The 20,288-nt window shown below is 49.8% G+C and overlaps 1 protein-coding gene across 1 annotated transcript in view; it reads left to right on the top strand.

The window, feature by feature from the left end:
- The window catches only part of LOC147736765 (uncharacterized), a 63,627-nt gene extending 43,587 nt beyond the window's left edge, over positions 1-20,040 (top strand). Inside the window, exons 4-5 of the mRNA XM_086953471.1 lie at positions 19,028-19,553; positions 19,722-20,040. Of these exons, the coding sequence (XP_086809597.1) occupies positions 19,028-19,553; positions 19,722-19,863 (668 nt within the window). The 3' untranslated portion in view covers positions 19,864-20,040. The remainder of the gene's footprint in view (positions 1-19,027; positions 19,554-19,721) is intronic.
- Positions 20,041-20,288: the final 248 nt, after the last annotated feature.

Raw genomic sequence — 20,288 nt, 5'->3', positions numbered from 1 at the left:
TTTTCACATGCTCAATCTTCAGCAAGTCTTACCATTGCTTCGCCAGGGAGACTTCCTAGCAACTTTAGACCTCAAAGATGCATACTTTCATATACCAATACACCCTGCTCACAGAAAGTATTTGAGGTTCACCATTCAAGGGCAACACTACCAATTCAAGGTCCTGCCATTTGGGGTGACAACAGCACCAAGAGCGTTCACCAGATGTCTAGCTACAGTAGCAGCACATCTCAGAAGGCAACTCATACACGTGTACCCTTATCTGGACGACTGGCTAATACACACGCCAACAGCCCAGCAATGTGCCGACAACATGTCAAAGACCATACACCTACTGCACAGTTTAGGATTCTCACTAAACTACCCAAAGTCACACCTACAACCCTCCCACGTCCAACAGTACCTGGGAGCGACAATAGATACACTGTCAGCAAAAGCATATCCCAACACAGCACGGGTCCAGGGAATGCAGACCCTAATACAAAAGTTCAGACCTCAACACTCACTACCAGCTCGAGTGTTTATGCAGCTAATAGGCATGATGGCCTCGTGCATATTCATAGTCCCTCACGCCAGGCTACATATGCGTCCGCTACAAGAATGCCTAGCAAGGCAGTGGAACCAGGCTCACGGGCAATTAAAAGACCTAGTGTTGGTGACCAGTCGTGCATACAACTCTCTGCATTGGTGGAACCCACAAAACCTTTGCAAAGGTCGACTGTTCCAAGAGCCTGTCCCACAAATAGTGTTAACAGCGGACGCATCCCTACTAGGATGGGGAGCCCATGTCCTACACTACACGGTGCAGGGACTCTGGACTATACAGCAAAAGAAAATGCATGTCAATGTGGAGAAGTGTGGCTCACTGGTTAGAGCAGGCAGACCCTGAAGCAGTGGTCAGACCCGGGACCAGGGTTCAATTCCCGACGCGGGAGGGTGTTGAGCTCAAATGTCCACGGACTCGATAATTCTCGCTTTGGTGCCTGACCTAATCATGGGTTCACACTCTGCAACTCTGGGCATTAAGCTTGCTTAATCTCCACAACGGCCCCCCGCGGCGGGATGCCTGGCTTTCACCTTGGGGATGCCCTGTAGGGGCTATCTCACAGGGAAAAACCAGGACGGGTTCCCAAGGCAAGCGCGGAGATACCCCTTCGGGGGTCGATTCTGGCGCTATATAAGAAATACAATAATAAGAAATACAATAATAATCTCCTAGAATTGATGGCCATCTTTCTAGCCCTAAAAGCTTTCGCGAAACACTTACGCAACAAAGCTGTGTTGATCCGGACAGACAACATGACAGCTATGTATTACATTAAAAAACAGGGAGGAACACACTCGACACAGCTGTCGCACCTAGCTCAAGCAATGTGGAAATGGGCCATTCAAAGGAACATCTTTCTCATGGCAGAAAACCTCCCAGGCAAGGACAACCAAGTGGCCGACCTGCTAAGCAGGCGCAGCCAACAGATGCACGAATGGGAAATTCACCCCAAAGTGCTCCAACCATTCTTCCGGAAATGGGGACATCCGGAAATAGATCTATTTGCCACAAGCGAAAACGCAAAATGGCAGTACTTTGCGGCCAGGTTCCCACATCCGCAGTCGCAAGGCAATGCGATATGGATGAACTGGTCAGGCAAATGTGCGTACGCTTTTCCCCCAGCTCCACTAATACCGCTGTTGGCACGCAAAATGCGCCAACATTCGCTGCCGCTAATCCTAGTTGCTCCCACGTGGGCGAGGCAACCATGGTACACGACGTTCCTAGAACTGTCAGTGGTGCCTCATCAAAGACTGCAACTAACACCCAGTCTTCTAACGCAGAACCATGGCGAAATCCAACACTCAGATCCCCAACAGCTGAACCTAGCGATCTGGCTCCTGAAATCCTAGAATTTGGGTACCTCAACTTGCCTCCAGACTGCATGAATATTATCAAAGAGGCAAGAAAACCCACTACCAGAGCATGCTATGCAGCAAAGTGGAAACGTTTCGTCATTTACTGTAGTAACAACGACATTAACCCGCTTGATGCTTCCACTCAAAACATCATTTGCTACCTATTGCACCTCCAAAGGTGCAATTTAGCTTTTTCTTCCATCAGAATACACCTAGTTGCATTAGCAGCATATTTGCAAAACAGGCAACACCTTTCACTATTCAGGGTGCCAGCAATTAAAGCGTTTATGGAAGGTCATAAACGCGTAATTCCTCTAAGGCACCCACCATCACCAGTCTGGAATCTAAACGTTGTTTTAACTAGACTAATGGGACCACCCATTTGAGCCACTGCACTCATGAGAACTACAATTTCTTACTTGGAAAGTGGCTTTCCTTATTGCCATTACTTCGCTTCGAAGAGTTAGTGAGCTGCAAGCCCTAACTATTCAAGAGCCATTCATTCAGGTACATGCAAATAGAGTAGTTCTTAGAACAAACCCTAAGTTCATGCCAAAGGTGGTATCCCATTTCCATATAAATCAAACTATAGAATTGCCAGTGTTCTTTCAGAACCCACAAACAGTAGTTGAAAGGGCCTTGCATACCCTTGACGTCAAAAGAGCTTTGCTATATTACATAGACAGAACAAAAACATTTCGAAAGACAAAACAATTGTTTGTTGCCTTCTCACCTCAACACAAAGGTAACCCTATCTCAAAATCAGTTATAGCCAGATGAATAGTTAAGTGCATACAAATATGTTATATAAAGGCAAAACGCACCTTAACAGTCCCCCATAGAGCGCATTCCACACGCAAGCTAAGGGCATCCATGGCTTTCCTAGGAAATATTCCTTTACACGAAATCTGCAGAGCAGCCACATGGTCAACCAAACATACATTTACAAAACACTATTGTGTAGATGTACATTCAAAACAGCAAGCTGCTGTAGGACAGGCTGTTCTCAAAACTCTTTTCCAGACTGCTGCAGCTGACACAGGTAACCACCGCTAAGGGAGATACTGCTATACATTCTATGCAGCACAGATATGAATTCAGCAGCCCACACGCCTCGAACGGAATATGCTACTTACCAGTATGCATCTGTTCTTGGCATGTAGGGCTGCTGACATTCATATCGCCCACCTGCCTCCCCAGTGCCTGTCGCAGCTGCAGCATTCATTCTTTGCATGGACATCTCTTACTGTTCTATACTCCATCTCTGCCACAATGGCGAAAAACAATCTGGGGATGGAGAGGATGCCCATGCGCACTGTAGTCCGAGGGAGGAGCCACCTATCTCGTGATACTTCGAAGACTCTTCCAGGACAACAATGTGCAATCATCCGGACTCGACACTAGGTGGCGATCTATGCACAGATATGAATGTCAGCAGCCCTACATGTCAAAAACAGATGCATACTGGTAAGTAGCATATTCCTTCCAGTTGCACAGTTACATTGGTAAGTCGCAGTCGTCTCCTGTTCCTGATATAAAAATCCTAGTATGTATTCGGCCTCAACAGCAGGGCCGACCAGGGATGTTCTTGCCACTGCAGGGTTCTCCAAGAGTGCACACCGCCTCGTTGTGAAAGACAGATACACTACGTGATTCGTTGTATGTGACTTGTGAGTTCACCCACCCGAATTGTAACTCAGTCCCAAGTGTGCTATGAATGGCTTTAAGGGAAGATAAAAGTAGCCATGATCTCCCTACAGCAGCATCCTGCTTTAGTAAACTCTTTAACTATGTAAAATGTCATCGCATCATCACACGTAACATACTGAGTTAGGGTTTGCACACCATAGTGCGAGTTATGGATTGTGGTTCTAACTATAACTACCATATTGCAGTGGTTTGATCAGTTTTAAGTTTTAACTATAAGTACACTTTACCCTTATTTTTAAAGAATTTTTATTTTTAAAAGATCCATTAAGGCAGAGGTCTTCAAACTTTTTTGCTCTGAGCCCCCCTTACCCAAAATATTTTGAAGTCGGGGCCCCCCTCCAAAACGTTATGGAAAGTCTTGGGTAATTGTGAGGGTTAGGGCTGAGTGCAAGGAGTGGGGCTTAAGGGATAATATCAGGGGCACTTTTTGAGTAGCTCATACTTCCCACTAAATGTTAGATGTATAAAAGAGCAAACCCATACAAACTGAACTACATAAAAACACTGCTCCCATTAATTGAGGTCCTCATGCTCTTGGGTCCCAATGCATTTTCGCCTTCTGCACTAATGGTCGCTGTAGCCATGAATAATAGGTGATTCACTCTGTCTTTCACCCCTTACCCACCACATCTGCTCCATACTCCATTCTTGGAACAGATTCTCTGTCCCTTACAGAAAAAATGAGCGCCCATGTGTGAACCACCTCATCCCTAATGCTCTCTTAATGTCTTGTTGTAAAGTATAAGACCGTCTTAATTGTAATGCAGTGGGCCCTTCACACTCCTGGGCCCCAATGCCACTTTCCTTGCTTTACTAATGAGACCTACTGCCTTGCGAAGCAGTAAGTCTTCTCTACCCCATGTTAAAGTCCTCCTCCCATCCTCCTTTCTGCCATCTCCCTGAAGCCTAAAGCTAAGGTGTGTCGACTGCTCCAATTATTCTCTCTCTTGGGCCATTGGTCTGATGGAGCAAACACGGGCACAGCAAGGGTGGACTGACGCCTAATGCAAGAAAGGAATGAGTAAAGCAGCAATGATTATGGTTTAGTTGGGTCCTCACACTCCTGGGTCCTAGTACCACTGCAGCACCAATGATACTTACTCTTCTGCCCATTCCACTGGCCATTATTTCCAGGCCTGAAACCCAAAGCAGACTGTCTGCCCCTTTGTTTTGAAAAAAGGCGGAAAATATACACATTTCCCCCCCCCCCGTAGCTTGTAATCTGGACCATAATTCTAACAAGCAAAATGGCTCCCCACCTTTGTGCTAGCTCCATGCTCTTATTGGTGTGCATTGGCCCCTCGCACGTTTGTCGCAGTGCCAATGCAGCTACTGTACTAATAGTAGTGGTGGCCAAAAAAAGAAATATGAACCTGCATGTTCGAGGCATGTGGGCTGCTAAATTCATCTCTAGTGCATAGATCGGCACCTAGTGTTGGGTCCGGATGATTGCACCTTGTTGTCCTGGAAGAGTCTTCGAAGTATCACGAGATAGGTCGCTCCTCCCCTGGACTACAGTGCGCATGGGCATCGACTCCATCCCCAGATTGTTTTTTTCCGCCATTGGGTTCGGATGTGATTTCGACGTCTCCTGTTCGGAATCGATAAAACAACTTCTTAAAGGCCAAAAGGCTTTCCTTACTTCGTCGGTATTGTTCGCGTTCGGTCTCGAGTATACTCCGGCTCGTCGAGTCGGATATCGGAGGAGTCGGGTGACTCTTCGGTCATCGAGGCCCTGTCGACGCAGCAAAACCCTGACGATTCTACAATGGAACGGAGTCCTTTCAAGTACAGCCCCGTGTGTGGTTTGAAGTACCCACACATCGACGTGCACCCTGTGTGCAACAAGTGCCTATCGCCGGACCACGACGAGGCCAGCTGTATGGCCTGTTCAAGATTTCGATCGAAGAAGACGATCAAGCTTCGGCGCGTGGCGCACCTCGAGGCCCAGCGATCGGCCCCGGCACCAGTGGACATCTTCGACAGCCCCGACGCAGGCGAGCAAGAACTTCACCTGCAGATTTCACCTCCATCGGCGGAGGTCGAGGCCGACTACGGAGAGGACCAAGACCTCGAGGAAGACGTCGAGGAGGTAGGGGACGACGAAGAACCTTTTGGGGCCGTGGAAGATAGCTCAGAGGATGAGCTATGCCCCGTACAAACTATTACAAAGGCTCAGGTCACGGGATCGCCACAAGGCCTTACCCACGACCCTACACCTCGCTCCTCGGCCCCGCCTCCTGGCCCGGCTACGGACACCTCTACGGAGCCGCCATTGCCTAAATCGAAACCAAAAGTGAAACCTTCGGGATCGACCAAATCAAAGATGGCCGACACACCGCCAAAACCGAAGACGCCATTGACGACGCCGTCGTCGGAGCCCTCGAAGCCGAAGAAGGCTGTCGAACAGGCTAAAGTGCCTAAGGTGGTCAAAGAGCCAAGCTCGAAAGCAGTCGTCCAGCACTCGAGTAAAGTGGTCGAGTCGAAGTCGGCCGTCGAGCCGTCTACTGTCATGCCTACCGCATCTACAGGCAAACAGGCCGTCGAGGCCAAATCGGCAAAGGGCACCGAGCCAAAGTCTGGAGCCACAACGCCAAAGGGAAAGTCTGCCGATCCGAAGCCATTGACGTTGACGCATGGGGCCGTGGATGGTGGCGGACGCGCAGTTGTCGAGAGTACGTCTGCGCCTCCAGCAAGGAACGTGGATTCATCAACGCTCCAGTCTTCCCCTGGGGGTGGATCGAGGTCCTCTGTCGGGTCGACGAGACCGTCCGCTTCTTTTACCAAGCAAGTGGCAGACTCCCTCAAACGGATTCGGTAGAAAGAGTTGACGTCGGTGCTGGAGACACCCTCGGTACCTACTCCGGTAGCATCACCGAAGAAGACCTCCGTGCCGCTCCTCTTTACTCTACCACCCAAGGTGGTGCCAAAGGCCTTTGCACCTCGGTCGGTGCCTAAGGACTCAGAAGGGGTGAGGCAAACTCAACTGAGTGGAAGTTTGAGTCGACAACCCTTATTAGAAAAGCAGTCGGAACAGTATATCGCCGCCGACACGGGAGAATTAACGCTCTACAAGAGGAAGATTACATCACAGCCTTTGGAGTAGTTTGTAATCCCTCTGAAAAAGAAAAGGCCAGCGCCAGAGATGCCAGAACTTGTTGAGCACATTCCTCCGCATCCTGGGAGAAGCCCATCGCCTTCACCCACTTGCTCAGATGGAGATCAGGGTGAACAGGACGAGGAGTATACTTTTCCCGAGAACACAGACCCTGATGAGCAACAGGACTCGTGGTTAGCCTCAGGTGATCAGGGGGACCAACAAGCTGTCCATGACCCACAAGCTTTTGGCGCAAAGACTTCTCTAACCGAAGATTCTGCGGCATTCAATGCCTTAATTGAAAGGGCGGCTGCAAACCATAAGGTGGAAATGCATGCTGACCCTGTGGACATTGACTTTTTATTTGACACGTTCTCTGCTGCCGAGAAAACTGTAAAAACACTTCCAATGCTTAAGGGTGTTCTTAAGCATGCCACGGACATTTTCAAGGAAACTACAAGGGCACGAGTTGTCGACCCTAGAATAGAGAAAAAATACAGACCGGCACCTGGGGACCCAACTTATATAAGGGGCCAGTTGCCTCTGGACTCTTTGGTGGTCTCTAATGCTCGCAAGAGGGCGAACTCACAGACGGGTGAAGCTCCTCCCCCGGACAAAGAGTCTAAAGTGCTGGAGGCGTCGGGGAAAAGGGTGGCAGCGCAGGCAGCCAACATCTGGCGCATATCCAACACACAAGCTCTGTTGGCCAGATACGACAGGGCACACTATGACACCTTAGAGCAGCTTTTACAACACCTTCCAAAGAGTTTAAAGAAGGAGCTGAGATGCTTATCCAGGAAGGCAAGCTCATCTCCAACGCTGCGATTAGATGTGCGCTCGACGTTGCGGATACGGCAGCAAGAGCGATAAACACTAGTGTAATGTTACGGCGGCAAGCATGGCTACGCATCTCAGGGTTCAAGCCAGAGATACAGACTACTATCCTCAACCAGCCTGTTAATCCAGACAGACTATTTGGCCCTGAGGTGGACACAACCCTCGAAAAAATTAAAAAGATACTGAAACGGCCAAATCCATGGGTGCACTTCAGTCTCAGCAATTCAGAGGGAGCACTTTTCGTCGCTCAGGCACTCGGGGTGTTACCAGAGGACACTTGGCACAACAGGCGCAGTTCAGTAAAAGTGGGGTGCAGTCCTCGTACCCCAAACAGGGTAGAGGAGGTTACAGAGGAAACAACGCCAAGGGCAGGGGCAGAGGCAACAACAGTTCCCGTTCCTCTACTGCCAACAAACAGTGACTTCCTGTCACTGCCCCCGACCATCCAACACCTGTCGGGGGGAGACTCCAACAGTTCCTGCCAGTCTGGAAGTCCATCACCACAGACAGGTGGGTAAGGAAACTTATCCAGTTCGGCTATTGTTTGGAGTTAACGTCCACTCCACGCAACATACCCCCAAGACAATGTCCTATGTCGGCAGAGCACTTGCACTTATTGCAGCAAGAGGTTCTTGTGATGCTGCAAAAAGGCGCCATAGAGCTCGTGCCACTGGAGGAACAAGGCACAGGGGTTTATTCCCTGTACTTCTTAATCCCAAAGAAGGACGGCTCACTCAGACCCATTCTGGACCTACGCCCCCTCAACCGGTATATTCTTTCAGAACACTTCCACATGTTAACTCGGCAGCAGGTTCTTCCACTGTTAAACCAGGGAGACTTCCTCGCAACCTTGGACCTCAAGGATGCTTATTTTCACGTACCACTCCATCCATCCCACAAAAAATACCTCCGGTTCACCATTCTAAACAGGCATTACCAGTTCAGGGTCCTACCCTTCGGAGTGACCACTGCTCCCAGAGTGTTCACAAAGTGTCTGGCGACGGTAGCGGCGCACCTCAGGAGACAGAACATACATGTCTACCCTTACCTGGACGACTGGCTCGTTCAAGCCAAGTCGGCACAGCAGTGCGCCGCAGACATGTCCCGCACCATTCACCTTCTTCACAGTCTGGGGTTTTCGCTAAACTATCCAAAGTCGCACCTTCAGCCAGCCCATGTGCGGCAGTATTTGGGCGCGACGATAAATACTCTGGCTGCTACAGCTCAGCCAAACCCAGCGAGGATCAACAACATCCAGTCACTGATACAGAGGTTCAGACCGCAACGCTCACTCCCTGCGAGAGTGTTTATGCAGTTGATAGGCATGATCGCCTCCTGCATCTTCATAGTCCCACACGCGAGGTTGCATATGCGTCCGCTCCAGGAATGTTTGGCACACCAATGGACTCAGGCTCAAGGGCAGTTGAAAGACCTAGTGTTGGTAACTGGTCGGGCATACAACTCTCTGCATTGGTGGACTCCACACAACCTTTGCAAGGGCCGACCGTTCCAGGAGCCTGTGCCACAAATTATCCTGACGACGGACGCATCTCTCCAGGGTTGGGGAGCGCACATCCTCCACTACACAGTGCAGGGTCTATGGTCGACACAGCAGAAGAAGATGCACATCAACTACTTAGAACTGATGGCAATCTTCATGGCACTAAAGTCCTTCAAAGTACATCTGTGCAACAAGGTTGTGTTGATCCGGACGGACAACATGACGGCAATGTACTATATCCAAAAGCAGGGGGGCACACACTCTCCACAGTTGTCTCATCTGGCTCAGGGCATGTGGAAGTGGGCCATTCAGAGGAACATCTTCCTCATGGCAGAACACCTCCCGGGCGTGGACAATCGGATGGCGGATCTGCTCAGCAGGTACAGCCACCAAATGCACGAGTGGGAGTTACATCCATCAGTACTCCACCCGTACTTCCAGCAGTGGGGTCATCCAGAGATAGACCTGTTTGCCACAAGGTAGAACGCAAAATGCCCAAGCTTCGCCGCCAGGTTCCCACACCCACAGTCGCAGGGCAATGCGATATGGATGAACTGGTCAGGCAAATTTGCGTACGCTTTTCCCCCAGCACCTCTCATACCGCTGGTGGCACGAAAGCTGCTGCAACACTCGATGACACTCATCCTGGTTGCTCCAACGTGGGCACGCCAGCCATGGTACACCACGTTTCTGGAACTCTCCGTGGTTCCGCATCGAAGGCTGCGCCTCACACCCAGGCTCTTGACGCAGAACCATGGCGACATTCAGCACCCAGATCCGCAACCGCTGAACCTGGCGATCTGGCTCCTGAGGTCTTAGAGTTTGGCTACCTTGATTTGTCCCCGGAATGCATGGACATCATCCGGGAGGCAAGAAAGCCCACTACCAGAGCTTGCTATGCAGCAAAATGGAAGCGGTTTGTCATTTACTGTACAGAAAATCATATCAACCCGCTAGATGCATCCATTCCTAATATCATCTGCTATTTGTTACATCTTTACAAATGTAATCTGGCGTATGCTTCCATTCGGATACACTTATCCGCCATAGCGGCTTATCTCCAAAACAGACAGCACCTCTCGGTTTTCAGGGTGCCTGCCATCAAAGCATTCCTGGAAGGGCTGAAACGAGTCATCCCCCCCCAGGACCCCACCGGCTCCTGTTTGGAACCTCAATGTGGTCCTCACCAGATTGATGGGACCACCGTTTGAGCCTCTACACTCCTGTGAGATTCAGTTCTTGACATGGAAAGTGGCTTTTCTCATTGCCATCACGTCTCTACGACGTGTTAGTGAGCTACAAGCACTCACGGTACAAGAGCCATTTATTCAAATTCATCCTAACAGGGTAGTGCTGCGCACTAACCCTAAGTTTCTTCCTAAGGTGGTGTCGCAGTTTCATGTCAATCAAACCATTGAACTACCCACATTCTTTCAGAACCCTGAAACAGTAGCAGAAAGAATGCTCCACACGCTTGGTCAAACGAGCATTACTGTACTACATTGACAGGACCAAAAGCTTTAGGAAGACACAACAGCTATTTGTTGCCTTCTCAGCCCAGCACAAAGGCAACCCCATTTCCAAGGCAGGAATAGCCAGGTGGATCGTTAAGTGTATTCAAATTTGCTACCACAAGGCTAAGCGCACTTTAACGGTCCCCCCCCCAGGGCCCACTCCACACGCAAGTTAGGGGCCTCCATGGCTTTCGTAGGTAATATCCCTTTGGAGGATATTTGTAGAGCAGCCACATGGATTACACCACATACGTTTGCTAAACATTATTGTGTAGATGTGCATTCCAAACAGCAGGCAGCTGTAGGTCAGGCTGTTCTTAAAACTCTTTTTCAGACTTCTGCAGCTGGCACGGGCGGCCGCCGTTAATGGAGGGACTGCTATGTATTCTATGCACTAGATATGAATTTAGCAGCCCACATGCCTCAAACTGAATATGCTACTTACCAGTATGCATCTGTTCTTGGCATGTAGGGCTGCTAACATTCATATCGCCCGCCCTCCTCCCCGGCGCCCGTAGCGGCTGCAGGTAATTTCTTGCATTCAATCATTAGCATGGACATCATTTACACTATTTCACTCCATCTCTAACACAATGGCTAAACACAATCTGGGGATGGAGTCGATGCCCATGCGCACTGTAGTCCAGGGGAGGAGCCACCTATCTTGTGATACTTTGAAGACTCTTCCAGGACAACAAGGTGCAATCATCCGGACCCAACACTAGGCGGCGATCTATGCACTAGATATGAATGTTAGCAGCCCTACATGCCAAGAACAGATGCATACTGGTAAGTAGCATATTCATTCTGAACACCTTCTTCAGGCATCTCTCTGAGGATGGGGGAAGCTGTCTCATTCATAAATGAAAAAAATCAGTTCCACATAGCGTGTCCCCTTCTGGGCCATCTCTTTTGATGCTATCCATGGATTTCACTCCTTTACTCTTTCTCCTGGGTCATTACCCAGAAACCACAGATGTTCGGGCGATTGGGCCTCTGAATATGACCCCTTTGGCTCTTCCCTTGTATCCTCTCAACTCACCTGCAAGGACATCTGCATGTGAACAGAGGCCAAAGTTGGCAGGGGTACGAGGACTAAGGTGCCCATTTGTTTTGAATTTTGCAAAGACTTCCCATAACCTTTGTTAAAAACAACGATCCCAGATGTGTTAATGGGGACCTGGAGGTACCTCTACGTGAGAGTTCAAGGAGGGTGTCTAATGTGATTTAATTTATGAAATAACTTGAAGCATCATGATGACAAAAAAAGAAATCTTTTTTAGAGGCAATGTAAGGATGTTGAGTTTTGAAAAGTGTACTTTTAATGGACTTATAAAAATGATTCCTGCTATAGGTACAGTCTGGTTAGCTATTACTAATATGTATTTTTTGAAAGCACTTGTTTTATCTTATACAGGGCGCTGGAATTATGCGATTCTGCAGCTGTGACATTTTTCGCATATTTATGGGTTTGCAGATTTGCCACATAATCCACCACCTGCAGTATTACATGCAGATTTTAAAATATTTGTTTGAAGATCAAATGGATCAAAAGTTACTAAGAACATGGAGACGTGTTGGCACACATTGGAAGCCCTCTTCAAAGGGTGACTGGACAACTTTCAGTGGCTTATTTCTGTATTTGCTGTTAAATTGGTACTAATGAGGTGAAATCTTTGCCCAGACAGTACTACTAAGTAAAAAAAAAAAGGTAAAAATAATTATGTAATACTAGTAAAAATGTGCCGCATTAAACTGCATAATTTGTCTACGGTGCTCAACTGCCACATAATTTCATTGGCCCTGATGACATAGACAAAATCATTGTGTGGCAGCCTATCTTATACAGTGTTTAATATAATTGTAGAATAATGCCCTACATATTCACATTGCTTTCTGTTACATGCTGGGACCGTAAAACATTAATACTTGTCGCTATTATGCGCGGCACCATCCTGCATTCAGGTTTTTTACTCAGTTCTCATACAGATATCTTCGCGGATCAAAATAAACTAGTTTCATAATATGTGCAGGTCCCATCAATTTATTTAACACCTTTCGTTTCTCACTTGTTGGCGTGAGCATTATTTTAAATGCAGCTGCTGAACTTGTAAATACAATAAAATACTTACAAAATAGTTTTTTTCTTTTAGCCTAGCTTTTGCCTTCGGGACCCCAAGATTCGGGATCCCAGCTGCCTTACTTTTCTCGACACTTCAACAGTCATGTAAATGAAGAAGGCCTGGAAACGCGCAAAATAAACAAACTTGCTCTTCCAGGCCATCTTCATTGTTGAGAACTTAATGAGGCTTTTGCGCCCCCCTGGGACTTCCGCCACGGACCCCCAGGGGGGCGTGCCCCACACTTTGAAGACCTCTGCTCTAGTATATAGCGCTGCTAAGTACGTGTCGCTGCCAAAAGCCAGTCTGTCCACCCTGTAGGCTGGCTCCTCCAGAGGGTAGAACACCCATCCATTCACATTGATGAGCTGTGTCGCCCAATATTAGAGACGGATGTCTGGTACCGCCAGCCCTCCCTCATATGGGCCCCTTTGCACTTTCTTGAGAGCTATCAGAGGACGTCCGCCACTCCACAGCAAGGAACGCTGTTCAGACTCAATTGCCCTAAACACCTAGTCCGGGACCAGGAAGGGAGCGCATTGTAAAGCATAAAGCAAGTGAGGGAAGGCCATCATTTTAAATAGGACGGCCCGCCCCATCAGCGAAAGCGGGAGGGACCTCCAATGCTCCACGTCTCTGCGCAGCCGCTCCAGCTGCGCCGAAACATCAGACGCAGGAATTCCGACTCAGAGTGCGTGATCCAAATCCCCAAGTATTTGAAAACATCCTTCCAGGCGATCATTCCACAATCCGCCAGCAACTGGGGTTGTGGCCCCGCCAACACATGCCCCAGGGACTTACTCCAATTTATGCGGTATCCAGAATACCTACCGAACTCTCCTATTATGCCCATCAGCCTCTGAATGGACGCCGCCGTCCTCTGCACATACAGGAGGATGTCGTCAGCGTATAAAGAAATACGCTCCTCCCAGCCCCCTCCCAGATCGATGCCCCACACCAGCGGATCCGTTCGGATCCAGTGCGCCAGTGGTTCCACCGCCAGTACGAACAAGGTGGGTGAGATGGGGCAGCCCTGATGCGTGCCCCGACCAAGGCAGAATTCTCGCGACAGCACTCCATTCGCCCGGACTCTCGCCAGCGGCGAAGTGTACAGCAGCCGCACCCATGCTCGGAAGTGTTTGCCAAAGCCCAATTTCTCCAGATCTGCGTAGAGATACTGCATTCTATACTATCAAACGCCATATGAGCGTCGATAGACAGCAGGGCTGCCAGCACCTCTGGTCTCGCGGAGATCCCCTGCAAGACCCCAAACAAACGCCGGAGATTGAGACGAGTGCTTCTGTGAGGCATAAAGCCCGACTGGTCCGGGTGTATCAGGTGCTGTATAACTGCCCCCAGTCTCGTGGTCAGAATCTTACCGACGACCTTGGTCTCGAAGTTCAGCAAGGAGATGGGCCTGTAGGAGCTACACAGCTCCTGCGGTTTACCGGCCTTATGTATCACTATGATCGTTGCCGACCGTAAGTCTTTGGGAAGTACCCCCACCTGCTTGGCTTCATTGAACATACTCGGCATGTGAGGTGCCAGGCGGCTGGACACGCACCCAAACGCTTCTGCCGGGAACTCATTGGGCCCAGGCGTCTTCCCCACCTGCAAGTCTCCCATTGCGTCCTCCACCTCCTAGACCGTTATGGGTGAGTCTAGGATATCTTTATCAGCTTGTTCCAAGGCAGGCAGCTGCAAGGGAGCCAGGAAGTCGTGGTAGTCTTGTTCCTGTCGAACAACGTGAGACCGGTAAACCGCCTCGTAGTAATGTGCGAATTCCGCCGCTATCTCCTGCCCCGTTACTTGCATGGTTCCATCCGGTCTTTGAATTCCCGGGATCCAGTTACGGTCTCGGTCCCGTCTCTCCAGTCAGGCTATCATCTTGTTTGCCTTGTCTCCAAGGTCGTACACCCCTCTCTGGATTGCCAGGGCATGAGATCTCGCCTGGTCAGTGAGGACATCTCTAATCTCCTTCGCAAGGAGTCGCTGCCTATGCAAGGATACAAGGATCAGATATTAGATGCCTTACCCTCCCATTGAGCAGCAAGCGCTGCATACCTCCCTAGGGGGTCTAGCCATTGTTTTCCGATCACCAGAGGTAAGGTGTTCCTGATGAGGATTCCCGCTCCCCTCGAGCCAGTGGTTAAACCAACATGTGCCCGCATCGTATAGCCAAATCTATTAAGGGCCTTGCAGTGGTTCCCAGCAGGTGCGTCTCCTGAAGCAGGACTATATCTGGTGCATGTCTATGTAAATACTGGAGTACCATGGTGCGCTTAATCTTGTTTTGTAGGCCATTAACGTTCCAGGAGAGTATACTAATGTGACTGGTGAGTGGTGTACGCATTATGGGTAATTACCTCTAACAGCCAGGGAGGCAAGCGCCTACCCCTCCCACCCCCCACTTCCCACTCGCTCGCCAATCGTGCCAAAGGAGCCAAATCAAAACCAGTAAAAACACAGCAACACAAAATGAACAATCCCACACCCGACATCCCCGACCCTTAGAACAATCCCCTCTCCCTGCTACCCTGCCACGCCCGCCAACCTGGTCAGGCATCCCCCAACAAGCAGAGCGCCTGTAGCCCTTGTAAACGAAAACTAAGGGAGTGAGAGCTGCTACCAAAACCTGCAACCTGAGGACTACCCTTGACCCCGCTTCGTAATCTGTACCCTGCCTCGGCCTGCTCAGTTGGGTCCTGAGTACCATAGTTGTGGGCAAGTCAGTCCCAGGCCTCACTTCTCCCCCCAAACAGCCACCCATACCAAGCAACCCATAATTAGACAAACATACATAAAAACCCCCGGCTCACCAGGGCCTCCCCTTCCACCGGGCCTCTTCAGTCAGTTATTCAACGTTTATTAAGCAAACCCCAGGGCATTATCCAGGACCCCCTCCGAAGTCAGGCAATACAGAGAAACAGGAATTGTCAGTATACATCACGTGTACGCCAGCTGTCCTTCGTAGTGCAACTCAGTCCTGGCCCCTTCACCCCATGTCCGGCGAGGCGACAGGCTCCGGGCCCGATTCCGACGAAGGGGCAGAGATGTCCGCCGGCGCCGACTTCCACCCCTCTGGGAGCCAGCCGATGATGCTGGCAACCGAGGCGCCGTGTTCCTCCAGTTGCCCCCATGTCCAGAGCTCGCCTCGCCCACACGCGTTTTCTGCCAGGAATGAACATCTTCCGGAGAGGTGAAGAACCAGGATTTTTCATCTACCAGGAGCTTGAGTTTTGCCGTAAAGAACATCATGTACTTGATGCCCTTTTCTCGAAGCACTTTTTTGACCCCATCAAGTGACCGGCGCTCCTGCTGCACCTTCAGCGTAAAGTCTGGGAAGAACCTAATGACTGCATTGTTCAGATGAAGATCCCCATGTTGGCGGGCTGCCTGCAGAATGTCGTCACGGTCTGTGTAATTGAGGATCCTTGCGATTATCGTTCACGGCGGGGCCCCTGGGCGCGGCGGGGGGGACCGGAGCCCTATGGGATCGCTCGACGGCGGAAAACTTTGAGAGGCGTCTGGGCTGCAGATGCTTTAGGATGAGGTCCTCCAGAAACAAGTCCACGCTCGGCCCCTCCATCTTCTCCGGCACCCCCACCACGCGTATATTATTGTGGCGGGCCCTCCCTTCCTGGTCCTCCAGGCGGGCCGCCACCACCACCTTCTGCTTGTGCGAGAGCCGTTGAACCTGTTGCTGCAGTTGTTTCGTGGTGTTTAGGAGCTCCGCAATGTCCGCCGTATTTTGGGTGGCCTTCGCAGATGTTTTATTTAAGTCTGCCCTCAGCAGTGTCATTTCTATGGAGACCTTGTCTATCTTTGACTCCAGCGTGGTACCCAGCGTTTGTATGGCCTGCAGTATCAATTGTAACGACGGTTCTGGCGTGCCCGTCAGGGAGCCAGCCTGCGCCTCGGTTCCACCGCCCGTCGCGGCCGTGTAGTTGTCCATTGTGTTAGTCTGAGTCGTCGTGGATTTTTTGGGTCTCATGACAGCGGCCACCGGCCCCGGACCCACCCGCGGACACAGGGGAGAGGGCGCCCTTAAGGTCGCAGCGTCGCCCAGCCGTCTGGTTCCACACGATGGGGGGTAGTTTAGTCTGCACCAGCTCCTCACCTGGCCCTCGCTCCCTGAGGATACTGCACCCTCGAGTCAGTGGCCCCGAAGTCGCGCTCTTCAACCCACTGGAAGTGGGCACCACGTCCACACCCCCCTATCAGAGGAACCACACCAAGCCGATTGTCACCTTGCAGAGTTCATGGGGTCCCCTTGGTCCGCTGTGTGATCTGCATTCCCAGCACCTGCGCGCCCACTGACCAGCTTTGCGCCACTTGCACAACGCCCTCCGCTGCCACCGGACAACCACCGCACCCAGGGTCTCACCAATGGCCAGGACCAGGATGCCTGCCGGGCGAACTCTGGAGGGGTCTGCCTCCTCACAAGCACAGAGGGACCCCCCTGCGTGCCCGGCGCTTTGTCTGACAATAGCCCCAGGTCTTTCCGTCTCCTCAGACTTTCCCGGCCTCACCCGTCTTAGCCCGTGGGGGGGTGGGAGGGGGGGATCATTCCCTCGCCGGTGGTGGTCGCGCTGCGCCCAAGAAGCAGCGCAGGATCCAGCTCCTGACCGACGATCCGTGCTGGCATCACATTCCCTGGTCCGGCCCGTGGAAGTACTCGAGGCTGCGGCCTCCGTTGGTGAAATAGGCCGTGGACAGGCCCAAAGCTGTTGTCAGGCAGCGCGGAGCACCCGCGCCGAGTATAGAGCCTGGGAAAACACCCCGGGGCACCGGAGCTCTCTGTGCCTCCAAGCCTGAACTCCGGGGCAGTGTGGCTGCAGGATTATGGCCGGATTTTTGGGGACTTAGGCAGTTCCCCGCAGGAGCCGCGTTAGAGTGCGGCCATCTTCGGTGCCACTCGGCCACGCCCCCTGCAAGCCTTAATGTAGATATTTGTGTACCCTAGTAGCAGTCACTTCCTCAAACAGTTAGCAAACTACATGACCCATTAGTAGATTAACAGTTCCTGCAAGTTTACAAAAACAAAGGTAAATATGGATCCAGCGTTAAACATGCACTCATGCTCTACATTATCAGAATTGAAAATGTATGAAAAATAAGACCTTTTTTTGCACCGGCACAATTTGGCATATGGTTTTCTACTCGTGCAGAGACTAGGGGTGGGCGGAATTTGCGTAATCATGTTACGCAAAGCTCAGCGTAAAATTTTTTCGCGAGCACGCAGAATTCTGCAAACACACGGAATTGATTCTTCACCCGTTCACAATGCTTTTTTCCTGTTCGCGAACGCTGTTCGCGAGCTCGGGGGGAAATATCTTGCGAAACCACATTTTGAAAGCGTGAACAAGCATAAAATTCTACGAAGCCGCGGATCGCGGAGGTTTTGCAATTCCACTTTCTCCGCGGAATGTGAAATTACACAAATTCCACAAATTCCGCAAGTGGAACTGAAGTAACCCCCAGGCCTAGCGGAGACACCACATAGAAATACCACAGGCTGAGTCCACGTGTGATAAAGATGCAACCATGGTTTTTCTACCCAACATACCTCTAGTAGATAATTTGTAAAGCAGAAACATTTGGTTCTGTGCATCCTTTCATAAAATATTTCTCTGGTGACATCAACATATTCGGTCGTTGAGGTATGTGGGTCCGATGTTGTTGAGGGATTTGTAGGCGTGGGTGAGGAGTTTGAAGGTGATTCTCTTCTCGACGGGGAGCAAGTGGAGGCTTCGTAGGTGTTGGGTCATATGTTTGTGGCGTGGTGTCCCTAGAATGAGCCTGGCTACGGCGTTCCGGACCTTACCGGTTCTTTTAAGTTCTGGCACAACCTGTGATGTGCCACAGCTTGCTGAAAATGGAAAATGTTACTCTCTTGCAAATATGTCAGCTTGTCATGTTGCAGGCTCACATGCATCACCCACTTGCTGTATGGTTGGAAAGTATATAGGTTGCTCAGATTAAGCAGTTTATTTTTTTTTTATTTTACTCATATAAGCAATTGTACTCCGATGGAGAAAACAACACTGATTTTAATTGGAGTCTGCGCGCTGATGCATTATGCCTTTCTGGTATGGGATTACGAGTCGTTCTCCAGATCAAAACTCAATCTTAAATTAATTATTTTTAGTAGTCGGAACCCAACCCATGAGAGGTCACCATATGGGAACCGTAGAACTACAAGCAGCAAATGATTGTTTAAAGGTAGTAACATTTCCTTCCTTCCTAGATATTACTGTCTGCCTTTCTCATATTATAACCATGCATTTCTTTCAAGAAATATTTCTCATGTATAATTCTCAGTGTTCATTTCATTCTGCAGCACAGAAGCCGACGACAGAAAGTATGAATGGGAAAGAGAAACGTAAAGCATCTGGAGGAAGGAAGAATTTTGCTTATAAAATGAATGAAGGAAAACACCAAGGAATGCAGAGGAGGGAGAATTTTAACAATAAAAGACTACTTGCAAGGCAGAAAAGAATAAACACCGGCCTAAGAGCTTATGCCTGTGCTGAGTGTAAGAAAACATTTACTAGAAAGACGCGTCTTTTACTGCACAAACAAACACACATAGATCGGTATCCCTACACTGAGCATGAAATGAGGTTTGCTGATAAGGCAACACGTGAAAAAACTCACAAAGGAGAGCGGCCCTTTCACTGCAATATCTGTGAGAAAAGTTTTACTCAGAATCGAAATCTTCTACAACATCAAAGCGTACACACAGGAGAGAAGCCTTATCACTGCACTGTGTGTTCCAAACCCTTTTCTCAGAAGGCGACCCTTGTACGGCATCAAAGAACTCACACCGGAGAGAGGCCTTATCACTGCACTGTGTGTTCCAAGAGGTTTTCTCAAAAGGCGACCCTTGTACAGCATCAAAGAATACACACAGGAGAGAGGCCTTATCAGTGCACTGTGTGTTCCAAGGGCTTTACTCTTAAGGCAGCCCTTGTACGCCATCAACGCATACACACAGGAGAGAGGCCTTATCACTGCACTGTGTGTTCCAAGAGGTTTTCTCGGAAGGCGAACCTTGTACGGCATCAAAGCGTACACACAGGCCAGAGGCTTTATCACTGCACTGTGTGTAGCAAGAGCTTTGATCTTAAGGCAAGCCTTGTATGCCATCAAAAAACACACAGGCGACGGCCATGACGCCGTACAGGATATGGAAACTGCTGTAAACAAAAGGTGGTGCTCAGCAACCTCAAGTAACACATACAAGATGGAAGCCTTCTCGAAGCACTGCCAAAAAACCTTCATTTTAAAAAAGAATTCTGATCTTTTACATCATCTAAGAATCTACAGCTAAAGTTGGACCTCTTATGACTTCTAACAATCCTTCCGGGCTGTGATCCTTCCATTCCTCTGAATGTCAGAAGAGCTTTGAGTTAAAGGACACACTTAAACGTGTGCAGCGTCTCGAAACAGAATGTAGGTTCTTCAACGTCACTAACGTCACTTCACCAAGCAACGAACTTCACAGAGGCTGCTTCACTGCGAATTAAACCTGTCAGACTCTCATGAAATGTGTGCAGTGTTGAGGACATGTTACCAAGTGTGGATCATAAACTATCCTG

The sequence above is a fragment of the Lissotriton vulgaris genome, chromosome 1_2 (genome assembly GCF_964263255.1).
Source record: "Lissotriton vulgaris chromosome 1_2, aLisVul1.2, whole genome shotgun sequence".
Lineage (NCBI taxonomy): Eukaryota > Metazoa > Chordata > Amphibia > Caudata > Salamandridae > Lissotriton > Lissotriton vulgaris.
The sequence above is the reverse complement of the archived record's forward strand: the minus strand, read 5'-3'. Positions and strand labels throughout refer to the sequence as shown.